The 24,943-nt window shown below is 47.6% G+C and overlaps 1 protein-coding gene across 2 annotated transcripts in view; it reads right to left on the bottom strand.

The window, feature by feature from the left end:
• The window catches only part of CAPZB (capping actin protein of muscle Z-line subunit beta), a 59,522-nt gene that overhangs the window by 22,266 nt on the left and 12,313 nt on the right, over window positions 1-24,943 (bottom strand). For both annotated transcript variants that reach the window (XM_059866423.1, XM_059866424.1), the window contains exons 2-4: window positions 22,531-22,620; window positions 10,898-11,019; window positions 4,610-4,723 (exon numbers count right to left, since the gene is read on the bottom strand). In XM_059866423.1, coding sequence (XP_059722406.1) covers window positions 4,610-4,723; window positions 10,898-11,019; window positions 22,531-22,620 — 326 coding nt within the window. The remainder of the gene's footprint in view (window positions 1-4,609; window positions 4,724-10,897; window positions 11,020-22,530; window positions 22,621-24,943) is intronic.

Below are 24,943 nucleotides of genomic sequence, written 5' to 3'. Positions count from 1 at the left end.
CTAAAAAGGAAAGGTGTGTGGGCCAAATGGGGGGGCTGATACAAGGAAGAATCTCAAGTGCTGGGAGAGGCCTGAGATGAATTCTGTGAGATATCAGCATTTTCTGTGTTAAAGGTAAAAGGGGAGCTGGTCCAGGGGAGGTTGGGACCACATGGGGAGAGCAGAGTGGGATGGAGATGTTCCCAAAAGTGCCCATTTATCTCCAGATGCTGGGATGACCAGCACCAGCTGTGTTTGGAAGCTCAGGAGTGAAGTGAGCCCTGTGCACAGCAACTGCTGAGAGACCTGGGGTTCTTCAGCCTGGAGAGAGGGGCCTCTGGAGAGACCTGACTGGGGCCTTCCAGTGCCTGAAGGAGCCAACTGGAAAGATGGAGAGAGACTTTGGACAAGAGGGAATGGCTTCCCACTGCCAGAGGGCAGGGTTAGATGGGATACTGGGAAGAAATTCCTCTGTGAGGGTGGGCAGGCCCTGGCACAGGTGTCCAGAGCAGCTGTGGCTGCCCCTGGATCACTGGAAGTGTCCAAGGCCAGGCTGGACAGGGCTGGGAGCAGCTTAGGACAGCAGAAGCTGTCTAGCAAATCTGGACACAAAGGCACTACTTGCTCTGAAAAACCCAGCAGAAACTCTCATTACAGGAATAAAAGGCCTGAACTGCCCAGGAAATTCAGGCATGCTGGAGCTGGTGTTCCCTGCGAGTGCTGTGATTAATTCTGTATTCACTGTTACCTCTCTTTCATAAAACAGCAGCTGTGGTTACAGAGGCAGCTCTGGAACACTCTCTGCCCCACAAAGGGACAGAAGAGCCTCTTAAGGGACTGCTGGTGAGGAGGTGATGTGTCAGATTTGAGGCTTCTCCCTCAGCACCATTTTTATCCTCTTCATCTGCAGCCACTGCACTTAAACTGGCATTTTTAAAGAATGTGTAATGTGAAGTATCAATTAGGCTGGTGTCCCCTGTGAAGGATCTGTGTGGGCAGGCAACCTCACCAGAATGAGCAGAAACAATGAAAGCCTCTGCAGGTCAACTCAAAATATAGATTTTCTGCACACTGCCTACAGACTGATCCCTGTTCCTGGAGGGTGAACCTGGAACAGATCTCCCCATCTAACAACCACCAGAATCTCCACTAAAGATACACTCCTGAGGGCTGCCAGCATGCTCAGCTCTCTGATTAACCCATCAAGGAGCCTGAAGTATCTCCCAGTGTTGGAAAAGCTCTGCTGTTCCTGGCTCTGGAGTTGGGAAGGACACTGGTTCCCGGCCCAGGATGCCCTGTGCCCTCCCTCCCCAGCTGCATGAGCTGCCAGAGCAGTGACACTGCCAGGGCAGGGACACCTCCATGGACCCTGCCTGGCCCAGCCCCACTGCTGGCTCTCCAGGCACTCCCAGGGTCAGCTCCCAGCTCCAGCAGCTATGGAGTGACATCCCTGCCACTGCCACCTCTCACCACAGCCCTGCCCAGGCAGCTCCAGCAGCCATGAAGGGACATCCCTGCCACTGCCACCTCTCACCAGAGCCCTGCCCAGGCAGCTCCAGCAGCCATGAAGGGACATCCCTGCCACTGCCACTGCCAGCCTTCTGTAGCCATAACATTTTCTGAAAAATCCCTTTGCCAGGATTTTTCTCCTGAGAAGCTGAGAGGCCTCAGGAACAAAAATGTAAACAATGATTATCTGCTGCAGTGGAATGCAACAGTGGATCTGTGACTGGTCTCATGTGGTTATTTCTAAGTAATGGCCAATTGCAGTCCAGCTGTCTCAGACTGTCTGGTCAGTCACAAGATTTTTTTTATCATTCCATTTTTTTTTCCTTTCAAGCCTTCTGATGAAATCCTTTCTTCTATTCTTTTAGTATAGTTTTAATAGATCATTTTCTTAATATAATATATATAATAAAAAAATAAATCAGCCTTCTGAAACATGGAGTCAAGATTCTAGTCTCTTCCCTCGTCCTGGGAACCCTGGGAACACCACCACAGCCCTGCCCATGCAGTGACATCCCTGCCAGTGCCACTCCTCCACCACAGCCCTGCCCATGCAGTGACATCCCTGCCACTGCCACTCCTCCACCACAGCCCTGCCCAGGCAGTGACATCCCTGCCACTGCCACCCTCCCACCACAGCCCTGCCCATGCAGTGACATCCCTGTCACTGCCACTCCTCCACCACAGCCCTGCCCAGGCAGTGACATCCCTGCCACTGCCACCCTCCCACCACAGCCCTGCCCATGCAGTGACATCCCTGTCACTGCCACTCCTCCACCACAGCCCTGCCCATGCAGTGACATCCCTGCCACTGCCACCCTCCCACCACAGCCCTGCCCATGCAGTGACATCCCTGTCAGTGCCACTCCTCCACCACAGCCCTGCCCATGCAGTGACATCCCTGCCACTGCCACTCCTCCACCACAGCCCTGCCCAGGCAGTGACATCCCTGTCACTGCCACTCCTCCACCACAGCCCTGCCCATGCAGTGACATCCCTGTCACTGCCACTCCTCCACCACAGCCCTGCCCAGGCAGTGACATCCCTGCCACTGCCACCCTCCCACCACAGCCCTGCCCATGCAGTGACATCCCTGCCACTGCCACTCCTCCACCACAGCCCTGCCCAGGCAGTGACACCCCTGTCACTGCCACTCCTCCACCACAGCCCTGCCCAGGCAGTGACACCCCTGCCACTGCCACCCTCCCACCACAGCCCTGCCCAGGCAGCTCCAGCAGCTGCTCCATGAGGAATTGCTGCAGCCCTTCCCAACCCAACGTGTTGGTAAGAGGAGCACTGAGAGAAGCTGGCATTTGTTGCCACCTCTGTATTTCCACCCTCTGATCTCCAAGTAAAAATTAAGCTTCTGCTTAATTTTTTTTTTTTTTAATCCAGTTGTTTTGTTCAGAAACCTGCAGAGCCCAACTGCAAGAACTGTTTCTCTCCACATGTCTGTTGGAGGTAAAGTACAAATCCTGATCTTTAAGTGCAACAAACCCTTCAAACACTGAGGTTAAGTTTCTTTAACTTTGCAAATTCTTTCCACAAATGCCACAATTTTTTTACACTGCTCAGCCAAACATTAAGCCACCCTTGTCCTCTTTTCCTCCTCCACTTTTGGGATCACAACAGGCACTGAAGTGTTCTGTGCTGGCACCTGTGCCCATAGTCTGACCTGTCCTCCTGGCTGTGATCCCTCCTGGGTCTCCTCTGACCATTCCTGCCTGTAAAACCTGCACTGACAAACAGAAAGATGGAATTTGGAACAAGCTCACCTTTCCCTTCCACACAATACATGAAGACTGTTACATAAAGGTACTGCTGTATCCCATGCTGAGCAGGGCTCAGGAGATTCACCTCAGTCAGAAACCTGTCCTGAGCTTTCCTTTCAGCCAATTCAAGCTGTTTAAAGAAGTTATTGTATGCAGCCATGACTTCATGGTCATCTGAGCAGAGAGGGATTTAAAAAGACAACCTTGGTTCCATAAACCTCCTCATTTTCATCTCAGAGTATTAAAAATCTTATTGGTCCTGCTCTGTTCTGCCTCTGGGAGTAACTGCAAATTTGGCTTTGCTGAATATGCAAAATTCCTTTCTTCCAGTCAGTTCAGATACCAATAACAACTGTTACTTACAAGAGAAGTTGGAGAGCTATGAAAATAACACACAAAAAGAGCTAAAGATTTGATACCTGTAACAGAAGTGTGATGTTTAACACATTTGGACAGGCTGCATTTACACTGAGCCACAGAACCCAGCAAGAAAAGTTCCTTTTAATGTGCTTCTGTCAGCACTGTTACGTGATGAACTGCATCCAAGGCTGTGTTTTATCTCCCTTTTCAGGCAACACGAAGCAGCAATGATGTTTGTTCACTTTTTTCATGGGCTGTAGCCACCTCCCTAAGAAAGTGTCCCAGTGAAGGACACACTGGTTTATTTTGCTTTCCAACACTTGCTGTGCAGTTTTAGCATCACTTTCCACCCCAGCATTGCTTAGGACACCACAGAGCCCATAGCTGAACCTGATCACATCCCAAGGATGTGGAGGTAAGTGCAGTGCAGGACCAGCACAGCCCTAATTTACAGAAAAATTGTTCAACTGGTAACTCATCCAGCCAGCTTCCTCTTGCTGCTTTAAAAAGCCACTGCCTAATCTACATTGATCTCACATGTGCTCTGTTAATTCCTTTGTTTTACACCTCTTTCATAAGACAGGGCCTGAAACGAGCATCCTACAGCAGAAGCACATCAATCCCTGCCCAACTGCTGCACTTCAGCCTCCAGTGCCTGTCCTTTCACTGGGAGATGTGAGAGTTGCTGCTGCACATAGAGATTTTTTAAGAGTACAGCTTGAGGGAATGGAAAATGCAGATGGTTTAAGCCAGAACTTAGAGATCAAAGAGAAGACAGGTCATGCCAGGACAGAGACAGCACCAATCTGTTCAAGGGGGAAGGAGGTGGGAAAGCACCTCAGCATCTGCCTTTGGCACCAGCTGACAGATTTGATCATGTCTGGCATCACAAACCCAGCGATGCCTCCCTCCCAGACCCCATGTGTGCACTGCACACCTGCCCCAGGGGACACAGACAGACAGACAGGGCTCCGAGGGTAGGACTGACATACAAGTCTCTGTACTGGTCAAAGGCATTGTTGGCTTCCACCTCCAGCTTGCGCAGGCGAGCCGAGGGCATGGCCCCGTCCTCCAGGGGAGGGTCGTACTTGTTGCTCCACGGTGACCTGCAGGGAGACAAGGAGAGGGACAGTCACACCAGGGGACAGGAATAACAGACAACAGTGTCTTGGGCTGGAAATGGGGCTGTGTATTCTATTCCTGTCTGTGGGGCAGTTATCTTCTGTACTTGGGCAGTTTTCTTTATCTCTTCCACAACCACTGAGTGTCCCTGCAGGGCTGATCAAATTCCACCATCCCATGGGGAGATGCTCTGCCCAGGGCAGGAGCCAAGCATTCCTACCTGGATCCAATCTGACATTTGGGACACCAGGGCAGCCTTTGCCCACTGCACTCCCAGAGGGAGAGCAGGCCCATCTCCAGCAGCCCTGGAGCTCCAGAGGGAAACTCCTCCCTTGTGCAGGATCCCTGCTCCAGCAGAACCACAGCTGGCACTGCAGGAGGGCTGAGCCCCCCTGGGATGGGACTGTGCCACCACCCTGAGCCCCCCTGGCATGGGACTGTGCCACCACCCTGAGCCCCCCTGGCATGGGACTGTGCCACCACCCTGACACACAGAGAGGGGTCAGCTCCTATTTTGACTCTGTCAATAGGTTTTTTTTCCTTTGTACTATTACATTTGTATTTTGAGTTTTCCTAATAAATAGCTGTTATTCCTCCTCCCATATCTTTGCCTGAGCACCTTTTAATTTCAAAATTATAATAATTTGGAGGGAGGGGGTTTGCATTTTCCATTTCAGGGGAGGTTCCTGCCTTCCTCAGCAGACACCTGGCTTTTCAAACCGAGACAAGGAGACAGAGCAGGGCCAGGAGTCAGCCTGGATGGTTCCTGGGGGTCCTTTCCAGCTCAGGATATTCCACAGCTCTGAAAGGTTTACTATTGGTGGGTCTGAGCTCATCCACAGATGCTGAATTTCCACAAAAACCCAAAAGGTGCCCAGAGCAATCTACCGGGAAGAGCTGCACTCTCCACAGCCATTTCAAACACTGGCCAAAAAGGGGACACTGAGCCCTCAAAACTCACCTGGGGGCCATTCCCTGGCTTTAGGTTTTCTATATTAAAAAAATCTCTTGGGTTTCAATCTGTTCCTTCTTATATATTCAACAACAAGGCTTCAGCTGTTGAACATTAAATATTAAAAACTGTTTTCATGCAAATACAAATCGATTGTGTAGTTTATTTGGGATCTGACAGTATTTGAGCCAAACACTGCTGGCTATGATTAAGGTCCACATTTTCCTCCCTACTCCACTTTGAAATAAACTCTGCCTTTAGCATAACATTAGGAAACCCTTTGAACAGTTTGAAGGATTTAACGGGGTTTGTAAAGCTGCAGGTTTTACTACAATTTCTGCAGGTGTGGAAGAGATTTTTGTGTTCTTAATTAAAAGATTCGGTATTAAAAGATTAATGGAACCCTTTGCCCATCTGCTTGAGGCTTTTATAACTCCCATTCTGGAAACCTGCATTTTGCTTTTCATTTCCCCTTGGAGCAATAAACTTACACGTATCACTGCTGCCTCAAAGAAAAGCACCTCTACCCTTTCTCTCCCCATTCCCCACTCCCTTTTCCCAGCCCCTGGCTGCAGCACCAGGTCCCAGTGCTGGCCACAGGGAAAGGTTTTTTCTCTTTGTCGCTCATTTCTCAGAAAAGCAGTGGGGTCTGGCACCTGTGTGGTGCAAAGCACAAAGCCCAGCCTCTGCTTTGCTCCCACAACTCCTGCTGAGCACACCTGACAGGAAAGGTGACACCAGAGAAAGGGGAGTTGTTGTGTCACATCCACCCAAGTGATGTTTTCAGGTCATGGTTCTCATCTCAGGGTTGTGTCCAGTTCTGGGCCCTCACTACAAGGACCTGGAGGGGCTGGAGCGTGTCCAGGGAAGGGAATGGAGTTGGGGAAAGGGCTGGAGCCCCAGGAGAGGCTGAGCGAGCTGGGAAGGGGCTCAGCCTGGAGAAAAGGAGGCTCAGGGGGGCCCTTCTGGCTCTGCACAACTCCTGACAGGAGGGGATAGCCAGGGGGTCGGGCTCTGCTCCAGGGAACAGGGACAGGAGGAGAGGGAACCGCCTCAGGCTGGATCAGGGAAGGCTCAGGGTGGACATCAGGAGGAATTTCCCCATGGAAAGGGCTGTCAAGCATTAGAAGGGGCTGCCTGGGGAGGTCTGGAGTGCCCATCCCTGGAGGTGTCCAGGGAAGACTGGATATGGTCCCCAGCCCAGAGCACTCAGTGCAAGATGGGGATTGGTAAAGGTTGGACTCGATGGTTTTGGAGAGTTTTTCCAACCTCAGTAATTCTGGGGTTTTGTGATTTTAAACAGCTGCTTAAAATGTGATTGCTCTGGAGAGGAGTCAACAGCCACAGGATCCCAGCTGGGTCAGGCTGGAAGGGCCCACAGGGCCTCATCTGGTGCCACCTCCCCGCTCCAGCAGGGCCAGCCCAGGGCACAGGATTGAGGGCAGACAGGTCTGGAACATCCCCAGGGAGGGACACTCACAGCCTCTCTGGGCAAGGTGCATGAAGTTCTTCCTCCTCATGCTCAGGAAGAGCTCTCTGGGATCAGTCCCTGCCCCTTCCTCTGGTGTCACTGCTGGGTCCCAGGGAGCAGAACCTGCTCAGAGCCCTCCCTGCAGACAGGGACACACAGGGATGAGGTCCCTTCTCAGCTCTTTCTTCTCTTCTTTACCTAAAATCTCTGAAATCTGGGACAGATTCACATAAACCCTCCCTGGTGCTACCCTGGTGCTTCCAGGTGGCTCAGCTGCTGCAGAGGGAGAGCAGGGAGCTCCTGCAGAACCACTGGGAGATGCTCCAAGTGCAAACACCAAACTCTTCCCCTGGCTGCAGGAATGGCATTGAGGGGCAGCCAGAACAGACCCTTCCAGCCAGCAGCCTGTGGCATTTTCATCCCATTCCAGCTGGAGCCAGCAGCAGCTTTACCAACAAAAAAAGCCTCCTAACACAGCCCTGTATTTTTTATTTTTGTGGAAATGCACTCACAACACATTTAAACACTTAACTGGAGGCTATTTGAAGAAAGACAGATGGACAAGCACTTAAATTTCGAAAGTCAGACCTCTAATTTCCCCAAAAGAGAATGGTTTGTGTTTCAGCTAACAGGTTTCAGTGTTGTTGGCCCCAAATTCCCCATAAGGATTCCATTTAACAGAGTGATCAAACACACTTCGAGTGGAAATGTATGGACAAAGTCAGGGACCTTGAAGTCTAATATTAAAAAATAAAATTAATAAAAGCTCTGCCTTCAAAATGTGGATTATTCCATGACTGCTTGATATCCTTCACAAACCTTTGTTATTCCAGGAGCACTCACAGAAGTACCTGTGAGGCTCCCACAAGCAGGATGTAATAATATGAAGAAAATAAAATTATCTATTTATGAAGATCCAAGGAGACTCCAAAATCCACCTTTTAGGCTGATCCACATTTGACATGGAGCAAACCAAGTCTGTCTAAACATAAGGAAAGACTAAATTGTGATGTGCTAAGCATTAGGATACTCACATCCCACAGCAGCTTTTTTTCCAGGCAAATTCCCAGTCAAATTGCAAAGCCACTGGAAAAGGCCAGCCCTATAAAACTGGGATCCCATGAGAAAGTCTGAGTACCCAGCCCCACCTCTCCTGCTGAAGGACAGCGAGGCTCAGCTGACCAGGGAATGCTTGGAAACACTTGCATTAGAAGTATTTCTTGCTAGAAGAAATGCAATTAGCAAGCTGTCCAATAGGAAGGAAAGGTGTTTAGCTTGGAGTGTGCAGGAATTGGGGGTGCAGCATGTGTCAGGCAGGGAATAAGATTCCCTGGGACTGCTAATCGAGCGTGTGGCTCTGGAAATATCAAAAGCTTTTAAAAGCCCAGTGAACTCCTCCTAGATCTTGGCCTAATTGATTAAATTAGTCTAAGAGGCACTTCCCAGTAACAACTGCAGATTTTATGAGGTACGAAGCAGTGTCTGGACACAGGCACAGAATGGGATTAACATGCACAGGGCACTGCTGCTGGGGTTTCAAAGGCTTCTGCTGTGTGCTGAAGGAAAGAATTTACTTCATGAATCAGAGCTGGGACCAATCAATTCCAGAAGGAAGAATCACTTCAATCCAGAATGCCTGAATCAAAAGCCTTAGGAGCAGGATTCTTTCCTGCCAGCAATTAACACATGGTGCCAGTTCTAGAGGAACAAATGAAAGAGCTTTTCTAAAACCTCATTACTTAATAAGTCCCAAAAATTTCAAAGTGATTTTAAAAACCAAATTCTTCCTGCTTCCTTGTAGCTATTTAATACCTTCTCAGAAAGAGATGGAGCAAATTTCAGAGGCAAGAGTGACACTGACCTTAGAGGAAGGGCTGTCAAGTGCCCTAATTAAACACAGGAGTTTTTAATGATTGCACAATGTCCCCTCACTGTCTAACCAATGCCTTTTAAAGCTCCCTGTGTCCCTGGTGATTGATGTCCACATCAGCAGCCTGAGCAGGATGCAAAGGGGCTGCAAGAAACATCACCACTTCAGGGAGAAAGCATCTCTTAAAAGATCCACAAGGAATTCAGGATTTAATCCCTCCTCCTGCATGTGCCAGAGGGGCTGCAGCTGTGTGGGTTCATCTCATGGGGGGCAGAAGCTCTGAACTCCTATTTTATCTACTAATTCAGAACTGATTAAATGAACGTGGATCTAACCAGCTGGGGCACACAAAACTAACACAAACTGCTTTTGGAGAAGGCACCAGGCTCTTCTGGGGAAAGTTGGAATAGTTTCTAAATATGAGATTAGTGCCCTAAGGAACATGAGTGACACTCCACCTTTGGGTCCTGCTCTCTTGCTGGCCCCCTGCAATAGGTTATATTTTAAGTAACTCATTAGGATTTACACTCAGCCACAATCCAGAGGCACTGTCAAACTCTGCATCCACTCTCATTCTCCATCTCTTGTTTCTAGGACAAAATGTATCTCAGCATGTTCTCTGTGTAGATCATCCACACACATGTGCTTCACATTAGAGAGGGACCATCCCTGCAACTCAAAGCAACTGAACCAATTCATCTCAAATCCTCTGCAAGTTCACCTGCTTCTGCAGTGATGCCTGAGCCAAAGAAAAAAGATCTGTTAAAAAATATTTACTGAAACTCCACTTTGAAACACAATTCTTGAAGCATTCTGGCCAGATGAATGTAAAACACTACATCAAATCTACACAGAGCAAAGTGAGATCCTTCCTGGAGATAATTCCAAGCACTAAAATGTAAATTATGAAAGGAGAAACAAGTGGAAGCCTGAGAATCATCCCCAAAAGCAGCAGGATGGCTGAGCTGGTAATTCAAGACAGGAGATGAGTGGGGTCCTTACCTTACAGCCCAGCACCCTTTGTTAAGGGAAAGAATAAAATTGCTGCAGGAGTCACAAAGGTTTCTGGACTGTAAACTCATGATTCTTACATTAAATATCTGGAACTATGCCACTGCCACTACGGCCATTAAGGAAAGTCAGGCAAGACTGTGAGAAAGGGAAGAGATGATTTGAACATAAATGAAAAACTTCATCCTAATGGCAAGGTAGAGGAAAACACATTAAAAGAGAGACTGTGCTCAGTGTGGCAGCCAAACCACTGAAACCTGATTGTACCATTCCAGTATTACAGCCCCTCCTGCTTCAAAATTAATTATAATTATACACAGCTTATAGGGTTTAAATATTTCCATTGGTTTTGTCTCCACCCCTTAGAATATATCAGCTATTTTGGTAGACAGGGATTCCTTTTCTTTAGTAAAAACTTGGGCCAAGATTTTCAAACAGAACTAATGACACTGAGTCCAAAGTCAGTCAATTCCTTGTAAAATATTGAGTGAAAGAGCCTTTCCCAGCTGGCAAATCCACCCTGTTTTGTACATGCTGAAGATGATTTTGTTTAAACCCATGGCTTGCATCATCTCTTTTCTGTCATTATCCATTCCAGAGATTTTATAACTTTGCAACGGTCCAATTTCCTATCAAGGCCATTTCTGCTAGAGAATTGACCAGACTACAGAGAACAAAGAGAAATACATCAGCCACCCCCTTCAGCACGGTAACAACAGCACATTTTGGGCTGTCAATCTTTAAATGACTGATGGTTTTTTGGCTGAAAATAAGAGGGAGAAGGGCCTGCAAGCCCTGCCCATGGATATCAATTAGAGAGCAGCAGGCAGCCCCAGCTCTGGCTGGGAACTCACCTGTAGGAGTCCCCATCTCTGTTGTAGTCACACAATAGATAATCCTTCCCCACCACCTTGTCTCGTGCAATCTTCAAGGGCTGGTCCACAGAGGAGAGGAGATCTTCACACAGGCTGGGGACCTGCAGTGGGGAGAGGCAACAGGGAAGGGAGAGAGGGCACCAACATTAAGGCTGGAAGGCACTGGTACCCCTAAGAACAGATTTTGTTATTAACAGCCCACATATGCCCCAAAGCCAAAACTCTCCAAGAAATCATTTCACTTCCAACACACCCCTGTGCTCCCACCTCCAGTAATTTCAGGTTTCATGACCAAAGCCCTGGTGTGGTCCAGCACACCTCAACACAGACACACTCCACCTTCACTCTGTGCCAAGGCAGCAAGGGCAGCAACTGTCCAGGGCTGGTGGATAAAGGTAAATATTTACAGAGCAGTGGGAATGAGGGAGCTGCTGAAGGAATCCACCACCCATGCCCTGGAGTGAGCTTTCCCAAGCTCCACCCTGGGTCAAGCTCAGAGCAGTTTCCAGCAGCCAAGCAGGACCAGGCTGGCTGAGGAGAATAAACACGTCTGTGTGTGTGCACATGTCAAATCCAACACACCTCCTGCAGCCTGCACAGCCCCCCATGGATCCAGGACCCAACTGCCTCCCTGCCCTGCACGTGGACAAAGACAAGCTCTGCTTCCAACGTGGCACAGGGCCTGTGATGCCCTGCAGGGACATGAGGCTCCATGTCCCTGCACACACCTCGGGTCACGTGCAGCCCTGTGCCCCAGGCCAGCCCAGGGACCACCACCAATCATTCCTGCAGCTGCTGGCACCAAACAACCAGGGCATGTGTGTTTCCTGCTGGAACACAGTCCAGATCTCACTGCCAGAGAAATGGACTGAAGCAAAATGTCCTTTCCCAACAACACAACAGGACCCAGCACAACTGCTAAGTTCTTGATCAGATTCCTAGCAATGTGCTAATAAAAACAAGAAAGAAATAAGCAGTGTGGAACTATACATATATCACTGTTCATCACAGAGATGAAAATCTGACTGAGACATGAGGACAAAAGGCAATCAAGGGCAAAATTAATCATGGAGTGATGAATTCACAACTCATAAGAAATGAAAAGGGGAGAGGGGGAGGGAGGGAGAAAACATGGAAATGTGCTTTCTTCTCTTCAAGCCATTGATTCAGTGAATGGATGAACACCATTTCAAAGGAAAGAAGCCTGGAGGAGAAAAAACAAATCTGGGGTGCAACAGCCCCAAAATTATTTTAATGCACTAGACAGGACAGAAGAGATCAAACTGCCTGGAACAAAAACATTCCTAACCCCAAGTACAAGGCAGTAACACACAGAGCATGACAGCCAGAGTGAGCAGGGACACACATAAACCAATATGACTATGAAAGATTAAAAAAAAAAGAAATCCTAAATGGAAATGACAAAACAAACTGTGGCTGCCTCATCCCTGGAAGTGTCCAAGGTCAGGCTGGATCAACCAACTTTGGAGCAACCTGGGACAGTGGAAGGTGTCCCTGCCCATGGCAGGGGTGGCACTGGATGGGCTTTAAGGTCCCTCCAACCCAAACCATTCCACAGCAGCGAGATGAGACCATCAAGTGATGCAACACCTGACCCACACAATCAATCCTTAAACACACAAAAAATCAGAGGCAAACCAAGACATGGTTGGTAAAGTGCTGAAAAAGCTGAAATATTCTTCTGAGTGCTTTTATTTTGGTCTCTGCAGACTGTAACATGGCCATGAGTGAGAACTGCAGAGCCCAGACCACGAGCAGGGCAGTTCAGGGTTTCACCCAGCTCGGGGCTCTCAGGGGAGCTCCTCCTTTGGTACCTGCAGGCCTGGCTGAGGAGGCCTCAAAACCACAACACATTCCTGGGTAAACACAAGTGGACAAGCAGCAGCAGCTTTTAGGGAAATTCTTCCTTTTCCTGAGACCAGGCAACCCAAACACTTCCCATGGCTGATCCAAATCAGCAGTGTGTTGGCACAAGGCGAGTGAAAGGATCTGTCTGTGTCTGAGCACATCTGCTTCCCCTCTGTTCCCTTCCTTCTCTCCCCCGTTAAAAATTCATTTTGGGCTGACTCTTCAGGCTGACAGCAACTCAATCTGCCTGCCTGACCTCAGAGAAAGCCCAGCCCTGGATGCAGAGGTGAGCAGTGGAACACATCCCTTGGCCAGCAGCCCCTCAGCACAGGGACATGCCCAGGAACAGACTCCTGGCTCTGCCCTGCCTTTGGGATGAGCAGTAGTGATGAAAACAGAACTGGGGGAAGTGGTTTTTCCCCAGCCTCTGTTCCCACTCTGGCTTTTTGGGCACAGCCCACACTGCACGTGTGGCAAGGCAGCAGGAAAGGCCTCGCTGTGCTCTCCTCCAACCTCAAATATCCCCACAAAGCCTTCTCACAAGCAACTCCAACCCAAGGCTGAGCTGATTCCCCTGCAGAAAAGCTGAATTTACAACCCTTATAAAAAAACCCACACAAGTAACTTTTAGATTTAAGTTTCTTTTAAGAACAGCACATGCCTGGTGTGGGGTTTCTGCAGGGCTCAGAACACAATCCCATATTGACTAGAAGGAACTTGTAACCCATTTTTTTTAAGATGAAATCTACTGAACTAAACTTATCTGTGGATGATTTGGTAACAAATATTCCTGAGCAGGGTCTCTTTCCCAGTTTCTGAGGGCTTGGTTATTCCTACAGCCATAACAGTGACTGCATTATATCACACGTTACAAGCATATAATACTACACTGTACTGTAACCCTGCACTGTAAAACAAGCTGTATATCCCATCTCCTTGGTACAGACACTCCACAGGACTTCAGGCAATCTATTCTTTTCCCCTTCTTGTCTTTCAGAATAAAACAGAAGAAAACCCACTCATCTAGTTTGGAAATATTAAAAAATTTTGACAGTATTTATAAAAAGAACAGATAATCCAGCTGATGGAACTATTAGTCTAATTCTAATTATTGGAAAAGCACCCAAGTGTGGTACAGTTACTCCAAGAATGTTATTTTTATACCATTTATTACCTCAACTGCACTTTTAAGAATGGATTTACAATTTATGCACTCTGCCTTTACTCTTCTTCTCTTGAAAATTGCTTACAAGGCAAAGGCAGTAATTTGAACAGGGTAATTTGCAGCTTTAAACACTTCAGGTTTATGTTCATGAGACTATGATTCCTTCTGAATTTAGGTCCTTTGGATTCTTTTTCATGTCAAGTGTTGAATCTTACTAAAACATTTAAATTACTGTTGTGCACATTCAGACTCTTGCAGGTTTCAGTTTATCTTCTGATTCACAGCAAAGGCAACTCTGCTTGGAAGGCAACTGATGCTCTGAGTTTTCAAGCTCAAACAGTGGATTTGTGTTGTTAATTTTTCTTGTTAAGGCTGTTCTAGTGTTAACTGAAGAGCCAAAACTCACTCAGGTGCCTGAGCACTTACCTACAGCAGTCATTACATGTGGAATTTTGACTTCAGTTTAGAAACACAAGAATTAAGCCACTACTCAGGGCAAACAGAAACAGCAAAGCAGTGATTTGGTTCCATTCATCACTGCACTACAAATAAATGTCACTGTGCTGCAAACACTGGAGGATGAGGTACTTTTATAAGCAAAGACTGGGCTCCCACCTTTGTTCTGACACAATCTTTTCCCACTCTAAGCACTGCAAGGTCACATGCAGAACACAATCTGCACCTTGTATCTCCAGCTAAAGGCCAGCATTAATGTCACCTGGCCCTAGGGCACCCTTGTTCCCCCAGTCAGCTCTCAGCCGTCTCTTCTGGTGGCTCTGGCTACTCAGGAAGTGAGACCACCCTCACTGTAAATTGAAAGAAAAAAAGGAGGAGATCTGGGGCTCAGCCTGGAAGAACAGCAGCATCATTCAGAAGGAACAGGGCACAGTGTTTGGGGGATATTTTTTTCCAAGGAGATACACAAAGGACGTGTAGTGCAGAGGAAAGAAAACCTGGATGAGAAAGCGAGGGAAACGTGTCGAACAAGGATCCTGTTGTCCTGTGAAACCAAATTCTCCAGCAGAGCTACCCAGGTATGTGGCCAGTGTTTTAATTAAGGCAACAGCTCTGCTATCAAGACAAATAATCACTTGTGCCAAAGTGGAAACCATACCCTTTTTGGAGTAGCTAAGCTCAGTCATTCCTTCAGGACTCACTTCTTGGTTCAAGGACCTCATTAGCAATTAAACAATTGCTCCTGCATTATTTTTAAAAGTATTTTTAAACAATATATAAAAACTAAATTCATCCAGGAAAGAGGAATAATACCTCAGTTCTCCATGTCTGACACACAGCCCCCATCCTTGTTCTGACCACACTGAATTGCATCAAATTCTGCACTTCACACACTCAGGACAGGCAATATTTGGGCCGTGTCCACTCCAGTTGAGCACACCCAGGGAGCTGTTTTCTTCTGCAGCCTTGATTGAAATGTACCACGTCTACCACTGAAACAGGAACATTCCTGGGGTACCAGTCCTAAGAAAGAGTCTTTTTCCATGTTTATTCAGAGGTCAGAGATACTGACCTCCACAGGAACCTTACACACTGGAAAACTGCTAAATGCAGCAAAATTAAAGATTATACATTTTTTCCTTAAAGAAGCTAAAGCGACAAGAGGGAATGGCTTCAAACTGAAAGAGATTAAGTTTACTTTGGAAATTAGAAAGAAATTCTTCCCTGTGAGGGTGGGCAGGCCCTGGCACAGGGTGCCCAGAGCAGCTGTGGCCATCCCTGGATCCCTGGCAGTGTCCAAGGCCAGGCTGGATGGGGCTGGGAGCAGCCTGGGACAGTGGGAAGGGTCCCTGCCATGGCAGGGGGGGCACTGGGTGATCTTTAAGGACCCTTCCAACCCAAACACTTCTACAATTCTGGGAAGATGAGGCAAACTTCAATTAGCTAAGGAGTCATTCAGATCCATCGTGTTTTGAATCTGCATCTGCAAGGTGCAGGTGTCTGAACCTGCAGGTATCTGGACATGCTTGTGAGGAGAGCAGCTTTAATTGAAAGCCCCATCCCTCCAGGAAGGTGAGTATTTTTATCACTTGTGAACTTTCAACATTCAAGGAGGACAGAAGAGCTGCTCCTGTGGTTGGAGAAACCACTCAAACACAGAAGAGCCCGTGGAAGCTCCCTGATCCTCTCACAAAATAACCCTTCTGGCATACCTCCAGCTCAGATCCTTCATGTACTAAAGCATTATCCTGATGTTTCAGAGTCCTTGCTCAGCCCCAGAATTTCCTGTTCCTGCAGAAGGCAAGCACAGCCTCGTGAATGCTGTGGAAGCTCAAGAAGGAAGCCTGGCTCCACTCATCTTGGGCCTAAAGCCATCAGTGAAGTCACTCTCAAACCCACACAGTGCTAAACCTTAAGTGGATCCATCACAGGTCCAAAGGCCACACAATCATGCAGCTTTGTTTATGAAATGACACTTAAATGGACTTTTGTGTTCAGACAAGATATAATTGATACTGGAAACAGCTCAGTGTTATTCCTGTGCTTGCACTGAATCCCAGCACTGCAAGAACTGGCAAAACCAAAATTAAACCAAGTGAGCTTTTCTGGAAAAAAGATGTTAACAAGGTTGCAAATCCAGGTTTGTCCAGCTAACTGTGTCATAGCAGACATGTCACATTAATTACAGAATGTTTGAATTCAGCTCGAGGAACTACATTTAAAAAGGTGAGAACCATTCATAAAACAGGATCCTTGGCTTTCTTCCTGTGCCTTGCAGGATTAAAACAGGGCTTTTGCTGGATTCCCCTTCTGAAACAAAAGGCAGCCATCTGGCAGGCACAGCCAGAGTGCCCGGGGCTGTGCCTGTGACCTGCAGGTGAAGGCTCCTGGATCCTGTTACCAGCCTCAGTCCCAGGAGCCATCACAGAGTATCAGTATCTTGGGAAGTCCTGACTGGTTGTGTCAGGGACCAGCTGGGGCTGGAGACATCCAGCAACAATTTAGGGATATGCAGGACATTCTCTCTGCAGAGAGTATTTCTCTATCCCAGTTTTCCCCTCCATCCTTTAGAGAGGTTAGGGAGGTTTCCATCTTCACACACACTTGCTTCAAATGATACTTAAACAGATATTTTAAGGGTCTCTAACACCAGCAGTGCAGTGGCAGGAGCCTGGAAGACAAAAAAGCTTAAAAATAGAAAGGATAAGTGATCTAAGCAAAGAATTGAAATTCCCTTTTCCAATCTCATGGCAGGAAGTGGGGTTGCTAGCTCTAAGCCAAGCATCACATTAACAATTTACATATATTAATTGCTATCTCCAACTACCATCAAGCTATTCAGAGGCAATCTTTGCTGGCTGGAAAAGCTACTGCTTACAGCCACTCAGCAAACGGAAAAACTGGCTCTCAACCACCATACATTTATTCAGAGAGCCAGAGCCCCTTTCTTTAGCCAACAGCTCTTGTGTTAGAAACCTGCCTGGCTGCTGGGAGCTCATCCCACAGGTCAGCAAGTCCAGGCAGAACAGCAGGCCAAAGACTCAGCTTTGAGTCCACAGGGCTGTCAAAGCACTTCTGCTTCCACCACCTCTTTTTCAGATTTCACTGGATCTGATTTTTTGTTTAAAACATCTTCCAGCCTCACCAGACACTGAGCTGGCCATCTGCATCCAATTATTTTATCTCTCCCTGCAGTGCTCAGGCTCTTGGACTCCAAACACAGAAAGCTCCAGTCACATTCTCATGTTCTTTATGGTCTGTGCAGCCCAAGCAGTGCAGTTTGCCTAGGGGTAAATTCTGTAGCTTCATATATCTTCAGTGACTGAAGGCATGCAAGCAGATTTGGGACTTGCCTGGAGCTCACATGAAGCAACAGCTTGAGCTGTGCTCAAATATTTTAAAATCATAAGTTTATACATTTTAAGATTCATCACCCCAGGATTTTCTAAAAAGTAACAGATTCTACTAAAAACACTTCAGTATTCCCCTGTGATGAGAAAGGAGAGCTGACCACCTCCCAGATCTTAAATTGCAAACAGAGCCTTCAAAAATAACCAGCAAAGTTATGACTGCTGTGTCTATAAAGAACTCTCAATTTCATTCTTCAATGGCAGCATTACTTGGTTCTGTTCTTCAGGAAAGCTTTCACTTTTGGGAATGACTGCTGCTTCAATACCAGGTTACTGGGGGAGGAGAGGGAGGCAGCTGTGGCTGTGAGCAACCCTCCCTCCCTCTCCTGGCAAGCCTGTCCATCCTGTGAGGACCACTTTCTGTCCCCACTTCATGCCAGGCATCTGATTTTCCTGAGTCAGCTAGATTCTTCATCTAATTTGTATTATACACACCCAGGCAAACATCCAAATTAAACATTCAGCAGGAAATTTGTACTTGCTAAGGGAACCTGCTTAACTCTCACCAAGACTAAGAGTGCATCAAATTCACACTCGAGTCAAAGCACCAAGGCAATCCTGTCACAGACCTGTTACCTGCTGCACATGGCCCATGAGGACAATAAATCCAGTTTCCTTCCACCTTTGCCACCTCAGCCCTCAAAGACACACTACTGAAGCTGTCTGAAGAAAATACCCCAAAAGGACCCTGGAGGCTGCAACCCCAGACACCCCTCATCCCCAGGAAGGAACCCTCCATGGCAGCAGTGCCCAGAAGCTGATCCTTCTTTGGGATTTCTCCTGGAAAGAGCAAGCTAAAAGCACAGAGGGCTGACTTTCTGTACAGCTGACCTTCAGAGAAAGGAGGCAGGAGAGCAATTCCCACGGACTGTTCTGACCTTCCAGGGTGAGCTGCTCAGCCACTTGAAGTGAGCTCTACCAGCTTCCCTCCCTCACGCCTCCTGACACTCAGAGTGACTCCACGAGCCACACAAAACTGATCCCAGGACATTTCCAAGCAGAGAACACCCTCAGAGTCCCCTTTCCAGCAGGTGATGGAACAGATGTGATCCACAACAGGGTTCCCTGGGGAGCACAGTGAATCAGCAGCTCCTGGACAATGTGAGGCAGTAAGGAGGTGACACAGCATTTTTGTGACACACTTAACATCTGAACTAATGCTCCAAGTGCTGTCACTGCACACAGTAATTTAGGTTGGACAAAACCATGAAGTTCATCAAATCCAACCCTTGACCTGGAGCATCCTCACATCAAACCCCTTTAAAAGCAGAGCAATCACCTTTCTCTCTCCTCTTTTGGGAACTTCCTTTCAGCTTGGACTTGGCCCACAGGTAGATGCTCCAAGGCTCACCATTTCCAGAGGAGCTCCATGGAAAATTATCCCAATTTAAATTAGTTGTCCTTAAAAAGGCATGTGCCTACAGCAAACTGTGTAGAGATTCAGAAGTCCTCTTGCACATTGTGCCAGCTCTGAGTAGCGTATTTACAAATAATGACTAATTGAACCCCTAGCAGAGCATTCCATGCCAAGGCCCCTTTCCAGCACCATGCACAGCTTCAGGCAGGACTTCTGAAGGGCTGTGATTGACAAGGTCTCTAATGAACTCTAATTGAAGCCTCAGCAGTCTGAAAAACCCAACAACAGATGTGGTGAAAGGGCAAACCACAAACTGTTTTGCTAATGAATGAAAAGTGTCTGGGCTGATGAGGGCCAGTGACCCAAAAGTTCTCTTCTTCCACCCACTCTTTTACTTCTGTTCAAGTTTGGGCCATTTCCCTCGTCAGCACAACACTTGGGGGCAGTCATGGACAGCCCTGGACACACTCCATGTATTCAGCTGGGTACCAAGATGCTCCTGCATGAGCCACAGGCAGCAGAACATGGATAGAGTAAGAGGGACCTCAGGGAGGGAGATCAGTGTAGTTATCCTTCCCAGCAGGAATACCAGCCTAGGAGTGATTTTAAACTGCCAGAGGGCAGGGTCAGATGGAATATTGGGAAGAAAGTCCTCTCTGGGAGGGTCTGGCACAGGTTGCCAGAGAAGCTGTGGCTGCCCCTGGATCCCTGGAGTGTCCAAGGCCAGGCTGGACAGGGCTGGGAGTGAGGTGGCCTCATGGAAGGTGTCCCTGCCCACGGCAGGGGGTGGGACTGGATGAGTTTGAAGGTCCCTCCCAACACAAACCATCTGGAACTCTGGGAAGGAGATGCCTGTTCCTTACTGGGTCAGTTTTGGAAAACTCTTTACATACAATGACATTTCTGAGCCATCTTCTCTCCTTTCAATGGATCTTAAGCAAGCAACCACCATCAGTCTGGAGATTAAATCCTATGAAAAGACCATGGCACACTGAGCTGCAAACAGACTTCAAGTAATACCCTAAACTTCACCCCAAATATTGACATGAGCCTCTGCTTCCCACCTCCTCCACTGTGGCAGTGGACTGAGCAAGGAAACCCAGCACAAGGGAGCCAAGAAGTCAGGGTGCCATGTTTTACAGTTCTTCCCCTCAGTTTAATGAACCTGCTCATGCTCACTGTATTTGGAGTCTGCCCTTTTTTCTCAAGGAGGTTATTGCCTGCTCATGGGACAGGCAGCAGAACCAAAAGGACAGATGTAAAGGTCTGGATGGAATTTGCCAAAAAAAGGTCAGAAATCTATTTACTCCAGTCTGGCTCCTGATGTTTCTGGAGCTATTACAGGTGGCAGAGCACACACTGCTCTTGTCTAACCAGTGCACACTCCAGGAGGTCAGGCTGAGAGTGGCTGCAGAACAGGTCTACAGGTGTCTCAACAATAAAGGAATCGTGCTGGATTTAATAAATTATTTCATCTCAGCCCCAGAGGAGGAGCTGCAATGCCTCGTGCGGGGGACACAGACCCTCCTCCTAACAGGCCCCAAACTGGTCTGGTTCATGTTACACTGTGAAAAGGAGCAGAGGGAGTGTGCTGCTGATGGAAAGCATGTAGAGCACTAATGAGCACCATCCAAAAGTAATTCCAGCATTTAGAGGTACCCAGCAATTTTCTGAGTCATTAAAAAACCTCAGACCAATTACACAGTCAAGCTTACCATGGCTGACCAAACAACTCCTTGTTTGAATGGTCCTGGGAGCTGCTCAGACCCCAAGACCTGCTCAGTCCTCCCAATTTCATCACAAAACCAACCATGTCACACCAGATCAGATCAGAGATTTAGTTACTTGTGTTCTACCTCCAGCCACAGCCACAAAAACGATGCTTTAGGTTGCCAAGGGTTTTGGGGGCACAGATGTAGCCAATTATTAAATGGTTACAGGAGAGAGAAATAGTCCTTTCCTGCAGGGAATAATTTTTTTCCTGATCCCGAGAGCTCTCTTACCTGTACCTTGGCTTATATAAGTAAAAGAAATGTTTAGAGTTTGATACATTTAAGTCAGCCACAACTTTTTGACCACAGCTTACCAACACCAGCTTTAGAAGCACTTCCCAACCAAACCTCTACCTGGTGAGGAGCTGCTCTTCTGCACAAGTTTAGAAGCTTAGGTCAGAAATAAGCCATGTATTTAGACTGGACAATAGAATCCAGTTTTCCCACTAGCAGACTCTGTACAGATTAAATCCATATTTCAGTAACACCTTCAGCTACTCCAGAGGCAACTGTGCCACTGTTTGAAGGGACAGTTGGCACTGACCAGGTTATTACAGCCCAAACATGCATCACAGGATGTGCCACTTGTAAAGAGCCTAGAAATCCTTCTTACAGCAGTTCTCCTCCCTAGCAGTGTGTAAAGGACAACAAAAGTTCCAGGGACAAGCAGAAAAAAATATATCAGACACAAGATGGTCAGCCAGGTTTGGTTTCTGACACTAGACTGCAGAACATCTGAGAGAGCACAAATTATAAATAGATTTGGGTGTTCTCCAGATGCCCAGACATTCTCAGCAGTGTCTTTGCAGCCTGTGGGGCAGCACAGCCACTGCACCTCCCAGAGCTCCACACAGCAGGCTGTTTATCAGGAGATAATACCCAGGTGCAAGGGCCTGCACACACTGTCCCAAATTCAAAGAGCAGCCTCCAAGCTGGCACCTGGGGTGAGTTCATTAGGAGAGCTGCTAATGACTGCTCACACTCACTAAGTGTCCCTGCACACACAGCCCAAAACAATCCCTGGATTCCTGACATTGCTTGGCCAATGCTTGTTTGTTCAACCTTGCCCAAAGACAAGGGGACAGACAAAGCACCAGAGTGTCACTGTCATATTTTCTGGAAAAATCCCTTCGTCAGGATTTCCTTTCCTGGGAGGCTGAGGAGCCCCAGAGAAAAATAAAATAATAATTATCTGATTGCTTCTCCTGTGTTTTGCTGCTTTGGAATGTGGTTGGAGATTGTTTATCCAACAGGTCATTGTTGGATTGGTTTAATGTGAATTGTTTTGACTTAATGACCAATCACAGCCAGCTGTGTCAGGACTCTGGAAGCAGTCACAAGTTTTCATTCTCATTCTTTGTAACCTGTCTGTATCCTTTCTCTATTCTTTAGTATAGTTTTAGTATAGCATATCATATCATAAATTATAAATTAGCCTTCTAAGAACATGGAGTCAGAGTCTCAATTCCTCCTTCTTCCTGGAGACCCTGAAATATCACACCAGACCTTCCAGATGCCCCAGAAGTTCTTCTATACCAAGCCTTTGTCAACAGCCACTTGCTGGGACAGCATGCAGTACTCACCAAGTCAATGAGGTCACTGAGATTCTTCTCTATCTGCTGTGGAGGCAGGCGCCTCATCAAATCCAAGGCACAATCCAGCTGCTGGTCACTCTGCAGGAAAAAGAAGAGCCCTTGGTCACAAGGTGGACAGGAAACACAACACACAACTCCCAGCAGCATGCTTTGCATTAATACAAGTAAAATTCACTACATTTGATTATTAATTATTGACTTGGCAACTTAACACCGTGCAGTTGACAGAAAGGAGTGCAGTCCTTACCTCACCAAATTCCTTCCAATGTTTCTGTAAGTGTTTAATGTGTTGTTTTTCCACACTATCTCAATAATAACCTGGGTTAGAGAACCCAAAGTTCCTTCTCCCAAAGCAGGTTTAACACTTCCTCGTTTGCACTGATCAGCTTGAGATAACCAGTATCCACGACAAACTGTTCCACTACAGAGCTCCCTCTCCCCTGAAGCTTTATCAGAAAACCAGAATGAAACATGCACATAAAGCATGATCCATTATTTCCCTCTTCCTACAAAACACACACCAAGAGCTGCCTGTATCTAAAAAAATCAGGGATGTCAGTTATTTAGATCTAACACAGCAGCTTTCTCCAAAGGGCTCACTGTAGCTGGTATCACACCAATTCTGACACAAGGAAACACCCTTAAACTCCACTTCAGCATCAGAAAATGTGCCCCAGACACTTGAGGAGCTGAACCACGGTCTTGACATAACCTTTAGCTGTCCTTTCCACCAACAGACACAAACACACTTTCCTGCTGACCTAAGAGCACCTAAAATCTGCACAAGTTCCTTTGATCCCAGGTCAGGTGAAGCACAACCAGTTTGCTCTCACTGCTCCTCCCCTCCTTTTTCTCTTTGCCATTTCCAGCCTCCCAAATCCCACGAGCTGAGGTTTAATTTCACCCTCCTGTGTTCTGTCAAGCTCCCAAAGTCTTATTTAAAAACAGCTTCAATACTAACACAGTTCCATTATCCAACACAGCAGCCCCCAGGACAGGGAGAAACAGGAAGCCAAGTTTCCTGCAATTAAGCCAAACCTGTGGAATGAGGGAAGGAGGGAGCTTAGTGGACATCCATTAGGAAGCTGTTCATTAGATGGCTGTGGGAAGGAAACTCCTCAGTTTTAGCTACTCAACTCTCAGACTCCAAGGACAGAGACTCTGGAGGCGGCTTGTGCCTGCCCAGCTCCTGCAGCCATGCTCAGGAGGGGATCTCCCTTCCCAAGTATTGTCTGTACCTCCTGCTGAATCCTGCATCCAGGAAGGAGACTGGCACATTGTCACAGACATTGTCACAGGGTTGTGCTCCTCACCTGTGGATCATGGGAGCACTCAGGGAAGTGCTCTGTTCCCCTCTGCCAGCTGGAATTGTTTAAAAGACAAAAAAGCTGAGGGAAGGATGTTAAAACCCACCACAAAAGCTGCAACCCCAGAGTAAGTATTTCACAGGGAGGCAAGCTGAAAATAAAATACACTGCATGGAGGAGAATGCACACTTGCAGTGTTTATGGATTAACCAAGAGAACCTGGAGTGACCGTTTTTACCCAAAATATTCAGTAACAGCTGTAAAAGACACGAGCAGGATTGCTTAAGGCAGAGATCCTCCAAGGGGTTCAGGCACAGCTGACATACATGGCTGTGTGCAATGGAAAAACAAAGATGTGCAGGCCCACCCAGTGCCTGGTACAGTGTATTTCCCTGGTACCAGGAGGGAAAAGCAAGGCTGAGCAGCAGGACTCCTCAGTTTCTCACAGAGCATTTAAGTAATTAAACAGCTTGCCAGCAGATCTCCTAAAGCACCAAAATAAAGGCAAGTTCTGCCTAAATCCATGGTTATGCAGCCACTTAATCCAGCATAAATCCAGCCGGAATGGTCAAAAAGGCAACACAAGCTGACAAATCACAGAGCAAAGTGGTACCTTGGGGAATCGGAGACAGCTGGCAGGTACATCCTAGTTTAGAACTGAACAGGGAAGTGAACCAGGATCTTCTGCTCCTGGTTCTTTCTCTGCAGGTGAAGATTTAAAAGACAGGTGTGTGGTCAAACCCAGCCTTTGGCTCAAAGGCAGCCTCTGGCTCAGCCCCTGCCCAGCTGGAGGATATGGAGCAGCTGCAGGCAGTGGCACACAGAGGGACAGGGAGCACATCCCAGGAGCCAGCAGCACACAGCCCCCTGGTTTGAGGGTGAACATCCCAGCATGTGCTGCCACTGCAGTGGATCAGTGGAGCTGAAACCCCCCAGAGCCTCCCCACAACTGGGTCAGAGGAAGGTGCTCTGGGGGAGCTCAGGACATGTCAAACCCCACCTACTTCTCTCAACTTCACCTGTCCTGGATCCCCATTTGCTTAATTCTTCTGTAAAATCACATGCTTATGAAGTACCAGGTTTCTTAAGAGGCC

Source organism: Haemorhous mexicanus, chromosome 23 (genome assembly GCF_027477595.1).
Source record: "Haemorhous mexicanus isolate bHaeMex1 chromosome 23, bHaeMex1.pri, whole genome shotgun sequence".
Classification (NCBI taxonomy): Eukaryota; Metazoa; Chordata; class Aves; order Passeriformes; family Fringillidae; genus Haemorhous; species Haemorhous mexicanus.
Note: the sequence above shows the minus strand (reverse complement) of the source record. Positions and strands in the feature narration are given on the sequence as shown.